This window comes from Dendrobium catenatum, unplaced genomic scaffold (genome assembly GCF_001605985.2).
Source record: "Dendrobium catenatum unplaced genomic scaffold, ASM160598v2 fragScaff_scaffold_1636, whole genome shotgun sequence".
In the NCBI taxonomy this organism is placed as follows: domain Eukaryota; kingdom Viridiplantae; phylum Streptophyta; class Magnoliopsida; order Asparagales; family Orchidaceae; genus Dendrobium; species Dendrobium catenatum.
The window spans coordinates 303,213-317,714 of NW_021320098.1; the positions used below are offsets into that span (position 1 = coordinate 303,213).

Here is a 14,502-nt window from a genome sequence, read left to right on the forward strand (position 1 = left end):
GCTAGATACTACATATCTGTTCAATGACTAATCTTAATCAAAAGTTCCCTCTCATTATAGGGAGCGGTAGTTAACTATAACGACTTGAACCTATAAGAAACTAGAACTCATATCATAAAGTCCTAATAAAATGAGGGCAAAATCACTAGGTGGTGTCTTATCTAAAAAGACTGTCTTCTAAAAATTTACCCCGGAACATAAAACTTATTAAAACTCTACTGGTCACATGGAGAAACTGGGGCACGAATTTTTTGAACCCACAAATATGTTAGGGAAAATGTTAAAAAAATTGATAATTTAGAATTTTGGCTTGAAAAGGGTATACAACATAAAAATAATATTTTGAAGTTATTTGGATGAATGTACAAGAAATGCATGAGATTACTTTTTTTGTTTGGTTTGAAGTAAAATGAATGTAATGTAAAATACAAAAAGATAGTGGTTGGTGGCCAACATTGGCAGCAATGTGGCTAACAGCAAGAGGTTGAAGATTTTGGATGGAGGATGATGATGGGCAATCGGTGGTAATGGTAGCCAACAGTGGGTTGCTGGGCAGGCTGTTGTAGCGGTGGACGATGGAGGGTAATTGGTGGCAGTGGTGACCGGCAGCAAGCCAATTGCAATGAATCTTCATTGTATTTGGAACTCACCCAAATAGAAGGAATTCCAAATGTACAAAAAATGAACTAGGTGGTGAATTCCAAATACGCTAAAATCTTACACTGCATTTGTTTACTTAAACCAAATACTAATATTTTCAAAACCCATGCGTTTGAAATACTTTACACTCCCTTTGCAGTCAAACAAATAGTCCCTTAAAATTTAGTATTCAGGTGTGTGTAATATTAGATATGGTATAGATATGATTAAAAATAAGAGTTCAAAGGAGGATGTTGTCGAAACTAATAAAATTCGAAATAGAATTATAGTTTTAGAGACTATCAATGATGCTAAGATTATTAATATTATAAATGCTTATACTTCTCAAATAAATTTGGATATATGTTCAAAAATATAATTTTAGAATGATTTAAAAGAATTAATATAGTAGAAAATTTTAAAACATTCATTATGGCTATGAGTTTGGAGCGACTGATGAAGGCCATAGAAACATATTAGATTTTATTCTAATTTAAAATTTTATAATTTTTAATATATTATTTAAAAGAATAATAAGTGATCTATAACTTATACAAATGGGCATAGTTCTGAGTAAAACTTTGATTGATTATTTTCTTACAATAATAACAACAACATCAAGCCCTTATCCAAATACATGAGGTCGGGTACAGGAATCATTTTTCTCCCTTGCGTTCTGTTAAAAGTCAAATTCTCTTTTAAATCTAATAAATAAATATAATTTTTAATATTTTCTAACCAAATCTTTTTTGGTCTACCTCTGCCTTTCTAAACATAAGTCAAATCTAATACATCTACTCTCCTAACCGAGTTAACAGAAGATTGCCATTTTATGTAACTAAACCATCTAAGGCATAAATCTCTAATCTTATCTTCCACTTGAGCTACTTCAACATTTTCAAATATAAGCTTGTTTCATATCCTTTCTCTAAGAATAAAGTTACTCACTCATCCACCAGAGCATCCTTATCTCTGCAACACTTAATTTAATATTATGCTTCTCTTTTAATGGCCAACATTCTACATCATAAAGCATTGCAAGTTTCACCACCATCTTATAAAATTTTTTCTTAAGTTTAAGGGGGACTTTTCTATTACACAATAAGCCTGATGCATTAAACCATCCAATTTGAATTCTACTAATAATAGCCCCATCTGTTTCACCATCACTTTGAACAATAGACCCAAGATATCTAAAACAACTACTCTTATTAATGACTTGATTGCCCAAAGTCATAACCCCCTACTACATCTATTACTACTAAAATTACACTCCATTTATTCAGTTTTAGATCTACTCAAACAAAAGCCTTTAGACTCTAATATTGACCTCCATAATTCAAGTATACCTTCAACTCCCTCTCTAAACTTATCAACAAGAAGAATAACATCAACAAAAAGCATATACCAACGTACAATCTCTTGCAAATGTCTAGCAAGAACATCCATGACTAAAACAAAAAGATATGGGCTTAAGGTTGATCCTTGATGTAATAAGATTAATTATTTTCTTATAAAAAATTATTTATTTAGATTGCAAATATTGTAAAGTCATTCCACATGAAAATTTTTGTACCCAACATCTTTAATTAATTATGAACTTTAACATAAAGGGGTAAAAAAATTAAAATAAAATAAAATATTATCCTTAAATTATATGGAAGCATTTAAAAAATAAAAATAAAAATATTTTTAGACTAAGATTTAAAATTTTGAAATTTGAATTGTTCATAAGGAAACTAATATTATGTACGAAAAAATAGTTAGTGATAATAAAAATATTGTAAAATATGGGCATACAAAATCAAAAGAAAAAACATCAAATAGTAAAAACATTTGGTAGAGAATTAAAATTTGCAAGAAAAGATAAAAAATAAATAAACTTTGCTATAAAAATTATTTTAAATATAAAAGCTAAAATAAATAGAAAAAATATAGAGGGTATTATAGAGATTCTAAGAAAGAAAATTTATAATACAAGAAACTTAACTTTTAGTGATTCATATAATAGATTAGAAACTAAAGAGGATGAAAAATGTATATGTTGAATCCAGATTTACCTGGTAGATGATTTCAGACTATACTTTATGAATTTACCTATAAACTAAGAACCTATGTGTAAGGATGATGAATGCTGAAAGAAAGAAGGGAAGATAAAGAATAGATTTGGACAAATCTTAATTATCCTAGCCATAAGTATAAGAATGAGGGAGGGAGAGAGCTCTATCTTGAAGAGTTTAAGCTAAACTAGGAAAAACAACATCTCTTTATTTCGTCGTGTTGTCGTCATCACTTGTTGTTGTTAGGATCTCCTTGTGTTTTGGTCCTGATATCTATCTTTCTTCGTTAGGATTATTGAGGTCTTGAATTGTCCATCCTACCTTTTTTTATATCCCCCTCTTATTTAAAAGGTTTGGAGAGCTACAGTAAATTGTGTATGGAGTACAATAGTCATACTATTGGTCTTTGATGTAGCTCGACCAACTATGCCAAGTGGTGTGGCGATTTTGTAGGAGATGATGCGGTCAAGATGCACTTGTGGGCATCTAGAGTTCAAATCGGCGTGAGGTAGGAAGCCGGTCTGAGGTCACCCCATTAGAGCGAGAGGGGGTGAATGATGGATTGACATGGATCTCTGAGCTTGGTAACGATCAGGTCATGAGAGATGTCTTGTGGATGAGACGCTTGTCTTTAGTTTGATTTCAATAGGACTCGCACAGAAGACTTGACTTTGACTGAGATAAATAAGAATTTGTACAACTGAGAGAGGAACTTCTGAGGTTGCCCCAACCGGGAAGGGCGACCGCATGGAATTAGTGTCTTGAGGAAGCCCGCAATGCTTTAGTAATAAGCTCTTCCCAACCTTCGAACGGACTCTCCTAAAAGAGGACGGAATCCTCCTTCCGCGCAACCCAAACTTAACCTATTAGATACTTATGAGAAGGAATCTGCACAAGCAGTCATAGGTGTATAGTATAGATAGATTAGTGATAGGAGAAATAAAGATATAGTTCAAGTGAAGTATATTAAGAATAAAAATTTAAAAATATTTTTCTTTGAAAAGAATACTTAATATAGGTGGAAGAGATATTTCAATAAAAATTTTAATAAAAGGTTGTGAAAATACAATTGAATTTAGTGACATTAGCACCTAAAATAAAAATAGATATTTTTATTTTTATCGTCGTATTAGTAAAATTAATGTTGAAGATTAAAGAAAATCAAGTGTGAAAAAGTATGCCTATGCATATTCCAATAAAAATGTGAAAATACTTATCAAATCACGAAATTTTTGGCTTAATAAACTTTTTAACATTATTTGAAGGCTAAAAAGATGTTTGATGTGGAGTGTGTTGGTTCCTATTTTAAAAATAAAGGTGATGCATTAAGAGTGTGTGAATTATAATTAAATTAATGTGTTATAAATTAAAATTATGAGAGAGAGTAATTATGCGTAAGTTACGATGTAACACTAATATTTCTCAAAATCAATATAGATTCATGTCGAGTAGATCTACTATGAAAGAGATACATTTGTTGAGAGATTTGATAAGTATAGAGAGAGTAAAGAGGATCTACATATGATATTATTAATTTAGAGAAAACATATGATAAAATTTTAAGTTAAGTATTATAGAGGGTTTTAGATAAAAAAGAAGTCAATAATGTTTATATTTAAGTTGTTAAGCATATGTACATAGGAGTTGTTACTTGCGTTCAAACACAAGGTAGTTTGACCAAGAATTTGTGTCTTGGTGATTAAAAAATATCAATAAAGTCTTGAGAGCTCTTGAGAGAGTTGAAGTCCCTAGATGAGGGCAACGTATCACTCGTCAATCGTAGGAAGTGTTCGGGCTCATGGTTCATCTCCTCCTTACTCCTCAAATTGCAGGCCACCCCCCTTTTCCCTAGAAACCATCGGCTATCTTCTTCCCCTCCCCTCCAAACCATCAGCTACTGCCACCCTCTTCCCTCTAAACCGCCGGCTCTGAGCCCCAACACTGCCGGCCCTAGCCCCACCAAGCCCAAGCCCCACCATCTACCATAACCTTCGGCCTTCCTCTCCAAACCCTAGCCACCAGCCACCCCTTTCCCTCCTAGATTTACTACTTTCCTAAAATATTTCATCATTAATTTGGAAGATTTTTGTATTCAAATTAAAATAAATTTGAAATTCAAATTCTTTCCTAAATAATATAACTTATTTTAGGAAAGCCCCCCAATTATTGCAAATATGAAATTAAATAGGATTTGATTTTAAATCCACATTCAACGTATGTAGACACATTCAACGTATGAGGACTCCTTCCCTTTTTCCCTCCTTTTGGTCGACCCCCGCTCTCCCTCTCTTTAATTGCTTCCTTCCCAATTGGGAGCTCCAATTAAAGAGCCAATTAGCCGCCCCTATCTCCCTCTCTTTTGGGAATTCAAAATTTGAATGCCATCCTCTCTCTCTCTTTTCATTAACTCCACCAATTAATTACAAAAATTGTTGGACTTAATTCTTACATCCTCATAGCCTCTCTTGAACCACTCCTCTCCTCTTTCTCCATACAAGCCGTCAGCCACCCAAACCCCCTCCCAAAATTGGAGGAACTTTCACTCTCCAAGGATGGCTGACCCCGAGCATGATCATGGATTTGTCTTCGATCCTCAAAGATGAGTGGATGTTCATAGGTCGCCATTCTTCGACATCATTTTTTGAGATCGACCACTCCGTCGAAGACTACATCTATCGGATCTTCTTTTACTTGACAACCGCCATCGACGAGCATCAACATCCCGTTCAGTGGCAAATCCTCCAACACCCACCCACGATCTCCTCTCTGAATAACTCTTCATTGAGCAATACTGTAAATGTATGTTGTCTTATGGTGGCATCGTTAGTATTGTATAAATTATTCTTCTGCTAAAATACCCTTGAGTATGAGTAAGGGAAACTCAAGGGATCATTCTAATTGTTAACCGGTGGATTCTTATGATTGGAAAATTAAGCATTTAATATTTTTCGTTCTTATTTTAATTTGTCCCTACTCTTTATTGTAATTGAATTCTATTATAAGATCTTTAACTGGGATATCCTAACATCTAATCTTGTAAAACATTAAGTTTTAATTAGCAAGCTTGTTAACTTTTTATAATTCTCATGCAATTCCTGCAACTGCTTTATGTTTCACATCATATATATACTTTTTTAAATACTCTTATACTAATAATATGCATGTACATGTGTTTATTTTTATGGAAAAGCATGTTAGTGAGAGTAAAAGAGCCCACTCCCTCTTATTTTAGAAAGAGAAAGAGAAGATTGAATTTTTTTAATGAGGAATTTGGATATATGAGACTTAGGGAAGGGTTTAGAGATGGTGGGGGATGAATCTAGAGAGAGAAAAAACTCTTTCACTCTCTGTTTATAGGAAGAAAGAGGCTAATTTTTTTATAGCGAGAGAATGTAGAGATTAGGCTTGGAGAGTAATTTGGAGACGGGTTTGGAGGTAGAAGATGATTTATGCTGGAGATGATTTTCTCTCTTTGCTTAGAGAGAGAAATGAGAATTTGACTTTTAACATGACACAATGGAGAAAAAGGATTCATATAGCCGACCCCACGTAGTAGGACAAATTCTTAATGTGGTTTTTGTTGTTGTTTAGAGAGAGAAAGTGGGGAATGAGGAGGCTTTCGGATTTGGTGTATTAGATTTGATGCTACTCACATAACCAAAATTCGAGCACGATGATAACTCGAGGTGATCATGGGTGACTCAAACTATCATCATTCATAGTCAAGCAATGGAGTCATAAATCAAACTCAATTGATGGCTCTTAAGGCCAACCACAGTGGTTGTTGACGAGAGAATACCCCACTAAATGTGATGAGAAGGTGTGCGCTAAAAATGAGGTCAATAAATAGCTGCATCAAATATATATTATGGCTAAAACAATTAGAAGATTATGGACTTAAATTATAGCTCAGCACAATTATGTTTGACAATAATAGTACTATAAATTTAACAATCAATCCTAGCAAACACTTTCATACCAAGTACATCAAGACTCGACATCAGTTCACACAGAATCACATCACTAATCACCAATTTGCAAATATATTCCCAAAACTGTTAGCTAAGACTCATTTTTGTTCTCCTATGAAGCAATTAGGTATGGTTGATCCTAATCTGTGATGAATTATTGCAATTCCATTACATATATATGCATGCATATATGTATATCAATATGTATCATTCCTCTAAAACCATTATATCCTAATAAGGTTTTGCATCCCAACAATTCTATACAGTACCTTTCTCCAGAGTTTTAATTCATTTTATTAAACAAATGAATATGAAATACTCTCAATATCATATTTCAGAACCTCATTAAAATATGCCACTAGATATATAAACAAATAAAAAAATCATAATAAAACAATTTTTCCATCGAATTTGCAAATATTTTGATTCACATAAGGTAGCATTATTCATTTAAAAAATAACTCATGAAAATTCAAACAAGAAGGCAGAAAAAACAAATTATAATAGTAACCATAAAAAAAATTGGAAAAAAACAGGCATGCTATATTTAAGAAACATACCTATAGACAAAATTTCCACATTTACTCCAGCTCTATCATCGGTTCTTTTTGCAGCTAGTTCTAAGCAGATATCATTTAGATTGCTAATGGCAGAATCTAAATCATTTCCAGAAGCTTCAAACGCTCTTTCAAGATACTGGCATAATGAGATGTTGTAGGTAAAACCAGAGTGCAAAATTCTAAAGATCAATAATGTAAATTCCGCAAGAATATTTATTGTTGTTACTTTTATATACATGAAACAGCTATCAATCGAGTGTAATAGGAAATCATTATCATTTATTGCTAAATGAATCAAAATAATATACAAATGATAATTAGCAACCACAAAGAAACAGCTTAAGTGAGAAGTAAAAAAATTCTCTAGTAGTTTCCGAAAAAAAGCTATTTAGTATTTGAATTTCATTTTAGCATATACAATCCTAACATATGTAATATAATTGTATGTATCAGTTATCAATGCTTGCATTAAGTACATGAATCTCACATGGATGCATTTTGCAAGAGCAGAACATATGACCATTTATCTATGATGCAAAGACACGGACACGACGATACGGACACAAGACATGTTAATTGTTTAAAATATAGGATATGGATACGAGTTGGACACGGCATTCTAATTTTTATATTTTAAAATAGTGTATAAAAATTGAATAAGTATAATATTAAAAATAATTATAAATAATAACTCATTTAACTAGAATTTATGCTTAAAATGATTAAAATTAGGATTTCAAAAGTTGGGCGTTGATGTAGTGTATCAAGCACCAAGAGAGGAGATGACATTGTTGTCGAGGGTTAGGCATCAATGTTATGCAGTAAGTGTTGGGCGTCGATGTCAAGAAGGCATTTGTCGTCGATGTTGAAAGGGCGTTAGTCGTCAATATTAAGACAACTTCGGACAAAGATAAATTGTTAAGTTATGGGTATAGAAATTACTAGCATTGAGCATCAATGCCAAACAATGTCACACTTTGATGTTGAGATAGTTTTGAAATGTCGATGTTGTAACGACATCAGATGTCGATGTTGAGATGACATCGGATATTGTTATGAAACCAAAGTTGCAAGCAGCTAAAGAGAAATGAAAATAAGAATATTCGATGAATTGGGTATTGATTACGGGGGTTTTATAGATAAAAAATAAAAAAATTTAGTTTATATTTTAAAAAAAAAAATTAAAATACAAGAAATTATATTTAAACATTTTTTCACAAAATATTTAAGACGCGTTTCTAATTTGCATATAATATTTTTTTAATCAGACACGTTTTCGACGTGTCCAACACGTGTTGGAGACATGTCAGATGTGTGAGAACCCTTAAAATTCAAGATTTTTGGTACATTCTTCGTCTGTATGAACCGTCAGTACGAACTGAGTTCATCTGTACGAACTGAATAAATTTTTGACAGAGCTTATCGTCCAGGGACGAAATTAATTATCGTCCGTACGATATGTGGACATAGGAGATCGTCCCGGGAAGAAAGAAAAATATCATCCGTATGATTGAAAATATGTTTTAAATCCACCGTTTGACTTGTTTTGAAGAAAGAGAAAGAGGAGAGAGAAAGAGAATGAATAAAAGGAAAATGCTTGGTTTCGGAGGCTGCGGAGCGATTTTTGTCCATCAACGCAGTTGGAGGAATTGCTCATCTCGTAGAAAGGAATCCATATCCTATTTCTGATTTTGAAAATTTCTTGTTTTGATATTTTTCTGCTCAGATTTGTGTTTCCGTTACAGAAAAACGTGCATATCTTTGTATTGACGAAACTTTCAATGCTTAACTTTTTATATGTTATAGAGAATATGATTTTGCACATTTTGAATATTTTCTGGAAATTTTTCACCGGGCATTTTGAATTCTACAGGATTTTTATTGAATAGAAAATTATTTGAATGTCGGAAAATAGTGTTTCAGTATAATAAAAGTTTTGAAATGTTGTTTTACACGATCTCTGGTAATTTAATAATTTTCTGAAACTGTGCATTTTAATTCAATGGATTTTTTGTTGTCTGTCTTTATACGATCTGATGATATTTTTAATACATGTTTGTTTTATATTATACATTGATGAGATGAAAATGAATGTGGTTACATGATTGAAAGTACTGTTATATTACTGTGATATTACTAAGTGTAAAAGACAAGTAAAGACTAGTTGAATCGTTGGTTGGAGACTGATTGACCTGTACATGATGGTGGGCCGACGGGCTTTCCTTTAAAGATGGTTTGGTGTTATCCTCTACTAATTCACGTGATACTTTGGGAGTTATAAGGAGATGATTACTGTGCCGACGGGCAAAGAGTGACGGCTCTGTTTATGAAGCCAACAGATAATGAGACTGATACTGATACAAGACTAAAAACACCATAATAGCCAGCTCTTCTACTTCTACTTATTTAGTATGACTACTGTACTGAAATACATGTTTTGAAATATTGTTCTTATTATTGTACGAATTTATTGTTACTGTACAGTTTTATTGTTCTGCCCGGATTTATCGTCACTATATAGATTTACTGTTACTACTCGATTTCACTCTTATTGCATTACTGTTTCTGTCACTGGATTGTCACTGATACTGATACAGACACTGGTACTATTTGATACTATTGATTTATTGTATTGATCTTATGCATGTGATACACTGAGTAAGTGATATAGAATAATTGTATAGCACATTTACATTATGTATGATTTTACTGCATTGATTTGATTTCAACAGTCATTATCGATGTATTGATTTGACATTGTATAAGATTTTATAATGTAATGATATTATGGATGCGATGCTTTCTTTAGTGATTTGACTGAGGTTATAGATATGACGATTACTGTAGATATCTGGCATATACACGGGTTTATTGCTTTATAAACTTTTATACTGTTTGCATAATTTATTACTGTCGATTGTGGATATTATTATTTCTGTACTGATTTCTCTTTCTGCATTGACTGAATGATCATGTGTAAGTTACTACTATGATTTGATTGATTGACATACATATTGCTTCTATATCGTGCTTTGATTTCAGTTGTAGGTTGGTGACCTGCTGGGCTTTTTAAGCTCATTATATGTTGTTAATGATTTCAGATCGGGGCAAAAGAGCAGGAGTGTGAGATTAATCAGGGTTCTTCGAGTTCTGTTCTTTTTTTTGATATAGTGATTCTTTTTATACTCAGGACATGATGGATACATGTAATTGTGAAGATCTTGAGTAATGTAAATGACTTTTGAAAATGAATATATATGTGTACATTGATGTTCTAAATTATAGAATATATTATAATGTTATTTACTGATGGATGACATAGATAGCTCTGATTGTTGATTATTAAATGAATAATTCTTCCAAATTAGATCATGGGACATCACAAATTAGTATCAGAGCAGTATTATTGGAAGAATTGAATGTTACCAGAGCTGTGGGATTTGATTAAAAGTTGGATAAATTAAGGTGCATTAGTTTTCATGCATAGTTGAATGACATGTGATAGAATGAACTGTATGACTATTTGATTTTGACGAGTTTTAGTCTTGATTTAATTTGATTTAAGTTTTGATTGGACGAATTTATTTTTCTATCGATTTTATGTTCGAGTCCTTAAGGGAAATGTCGGGGACGACATTTTTCTTAAGGTGGGTAGATTGTGAGAACCCTTGAAATTCAAGATTTTTGGTGCAAGTTTGTCTGTACGAACCGACAGTATGAACTGAGTTCGTCTGCACGAACTGAAAAATTTTTGACAGAACTCATCGACTAGGGATGAAATTAATTATCGTTCGTATGATATGTGGACAGAGGAGATCGTCCTGGGATAAAAAAAATATTGTCCGTAAGATCGAAAATATCTTTTAAATCCACCGTTTGACTCGTTTTGAAGAAAGAGAAAGAGGAGAGAGAAAGAGAAGGAAGAAAAGAAAAAGCTTGGTTTTGGAGGCTGCGGAACGATTTTCTTCTGTCGACGCAGTTAGAAGAATTGCTCATCTCGCAGTAAGGAAACCATATCCTATTTCTGATTTCAAAGATTTTGTGTTTTGATATTTTTTTGCTCATATTTGTGTTTCTGTTACATAAAAACATGCATATCTTTGTATTGACGAAACTTTCACCACGTAACTTTTTGTATGTTAGATTTTACACGTTTTGAATATTTTCTGAATATTTTTCATCGGGTATTCTGAATTCTGCGGGATTTTTATTGAATAGAAAATTATCTGAATGTCAGAAAATAGTGCTTCAGTACAATAAAAACTTTGAAACGATGTTTTACACGATCTCTGGTAATTTGATAATTTTTTGAAACTCTGCATTTTGATTCAATGGATTTTTTGTGTCTGTTGTTATACGATCTGATGATATTTTTGATACATATTTATTTGATATTATGCATTGATGAGATGAAAATGAATGTGGTTGCATTATTGAAAGTACTGTTATATTACTGTGATATTATTGTGTGTGTAAAAGACAAGAAAAGACTGGTTGAACTGTTGGTTGGAGACTGATCGAACTGTACAGGATGGTGGGCCGACGGGCTTTCCTTTAAAGATGGTTTGGTGTTATCCTCTACTGATTCACGTGATACTGATTAGGAGTTATAAGGAGATGATTACTGTGTCGACGGGCAAAAAGTGACGACTCTATTTACTGAGTCAACGGATAATAATACTGATAATGATACAAGACTGAAAAACACTGTAATAGCCAGCTCTTCTACTTCTACTTGTTTAGTATGACTACTGTACTTAAATGCATGTTTTGAAGCATTGTTCTTATTATTGTACGGATTTATCATTACTGTATGGTTTTATTGTTCTGCCTGGATTTATCGTCACTATACGGATTTACTGTTACTACACGATTTCACTGTTATTGCATTACTGTTTTTGTTACTGGATTATCACTGATACTAATACAAATACTGATATTATTTGATACTACTGATTCATTGTACTGATCTTATGCATATGGTACACTCAGTAAGTGATATAGAATAACTGGATAACACGTTTACATACTGATATGATTTTACTGCATTGATTTTATTTCAATAGTCATTATCGACGTATTGATTTGACATTGTATACGATTTTATATTGTACTGATATTATAGAAACGATGCTTTCTTTAGTGATTTGACTGAGGTTATAAATACGAAGATTACTGTAGAGATCTGGTATATGCACGAGTTTATTGTTTTATGGACTTTTATACTATTTACAAAATTTATTACTGTTGATTGTGGATATTATTGTTTCTATATTGATTTCTATTTCTGTATTGTCTCGATGCTCATGTGTAAGTGATTGCTATTATTTGATTGATATGATTTGACTAATTGATATGCATATTACTTCTGTACCATGTTTTGATTTCAGTTGTAGGTTGGTGACATGCTGGGGTTTTTAAGCTCATTATATGTGGTTAATGATTTTAGGTCGGGGCAAGGGAGCAGGAGTATGAAATTGATCAGGGTTCTTCAGGTTCTGTTCTTTTTTTTTTTGATATAGTGATTCTTTTTGTACTCAGGACATGATGGATATGTGAAAATTGTGAAGATCCTGAGTAATGTAAATGACTTTTGTGAATGAATATATATATGTGTACATTGATGTTCTAAATTATATAATATGTTGTACTGTTATTTACTTATGGATGACATAGATAGCTCTGGTTGTTGATTATTAAATGATTAAATAAATAATTCTTCCAAATTAGATCTTGGGGCATCATAGGATGCGTGTTGTGTCAGATACGTATCGGACACTGTACGGCTCTTTGGGAAAAGTGTCAGAGCATCATAGTCATTTATAATTGATAGAAATTAGAAAAATGTAAATCCTCAGTTGAAAGCGACCACTTTCTCATCTCCAACTCAATCAACAAGATGCTAGCACCAATTACTTATCAAACTTAATCTGATAAAATAAATAAAAAGGTTTTTTATTATTCAAAAAATATTATTTCACTTTTAAACATGAGAAAGCAAAGAACTTTGGTTAACCGTCCCGAAACATCCGACACACTCTCAATTTTACAAATCACGGAGAAGAAGAACCAGGTAAAATTTAAAAAAAATCAGTTAGTGTCAGCGATCAACTCCGAGGAGCTAACACTAAAATCGAACAAAACCAAATGCCTAAAGCCACCGTTGAAAAATCATAATATCAATTGTTTGATACGATCAGGCTTACAAAAAAAGGAAGGGGACTTTAATCAATTAGTTGCCCATTTATATTTTTCATGTAACAGCAATAATTTTGAAAGTAAAGGGACATATAATAGATAGACTACCTGCTGCTCCACATGAGGAAAGAGTTTTCTGAGATGATTTAGAACATTGTCATTGTTTCCCGCAGAATCAGAAACGTTTGGCGGGGTGAAGGAAGGGGATGCATTTGCGCTCAAAGAGGAGTAAACTGAGGCGGAGCTCGATGGTGGAGACGCGGTGCCGGTAGAGCAGCGGCTTCTCTTAGAAGCTGAGGGAGGGGTGTGCTGAAGCTCATCGAAGGCATAATTAGATCTCTTTCTGCAGACTATGGCAGACATGATTCGCGTCACGATTCTTGAGGCTGATCCCTACGATCGCCGGTAACTCCAAGCAATGCCTCACCACACAAGAAGCAGGAGGCCGAACCGGCAGAAGTTTCGCCTTCGTTGCTTTCAATTTCTGAACAGAATCTGAAGTGAGAGGTAAAACGTCCGTTGATTGAGACTTGGGAGAGACGCTGGAGAGAGCAGAAAAACAGGGAGGTTTCTGTTTTTAATCGGCCACTCGGCAAAATTTGATTTTGCTTTTAGTTTTTTTATGGGGCACATATGCATAAAACATTCATCTTTCTAAGTATTTATAAAGGTATTTTTTTTAATTATCATTTAAATATTAAAATTAATAATAAAATTTCAAAATCTTTTTTTTATTATTATTTCTATAATTTGAGACATGTACAAACATGGTGGTTTGATATTAAGAAAATGATGAGTATTAGTTTTTTTAGATAGATATATGTGGGCTCCAAAAATTTAGCCCTGGCCTCCCCGCTGCTACTTTTCTTTGGGGAAGTTTTAACGGATTATTCTTCAAGGTAAATTTTAGGAAGATAGATGTGTCTATAGATAAGACACTACCCAGAGATTTCGCCCTCATTTTTGTAGGATTTTATGATCTGAGTTTTGGTTTCCTATAAGCCCAAGCCCTTATACTTAATTATCCCTCCTGATCACAAGAGAGAACTTTCGATTAAAGCTAGTCATCGATGA

At 32.9% G+C, this 14,502-nt stretch overlaps 1 protein-coding gene across 1 annotated transcript in view; it reads right to left on the reverse strand.

Moving 5' to 3' along the window:
- LOC110099450 overlaps window positions 1-14,044 on the reverse strand; it is a 37,887-nt gene extending 23,843 nt beyond the window's left edge. Inside the window, exons 1-2 of the mRNA XM_020826591.2 lie at window positions 13,537-14,044; window positions 7,231-7,366 (exon numbers count right to left, since the gene is read on the reverse strand). Of these exons, the coding sequence (XP_020682250.1) occupies window positions 7,231-7,366; window positions 13,537-13,791 (391 nt within the window). The 5' untranslated portion in view covers window positions 13,792-14,044. The remainder of the gene's footprint in view (window positions 1-7,230; window positions 7,367-13,536) is intronic.
- Between the last annotated feature and the right edge of the window lie 458 nt (window positions 14,045-14,502).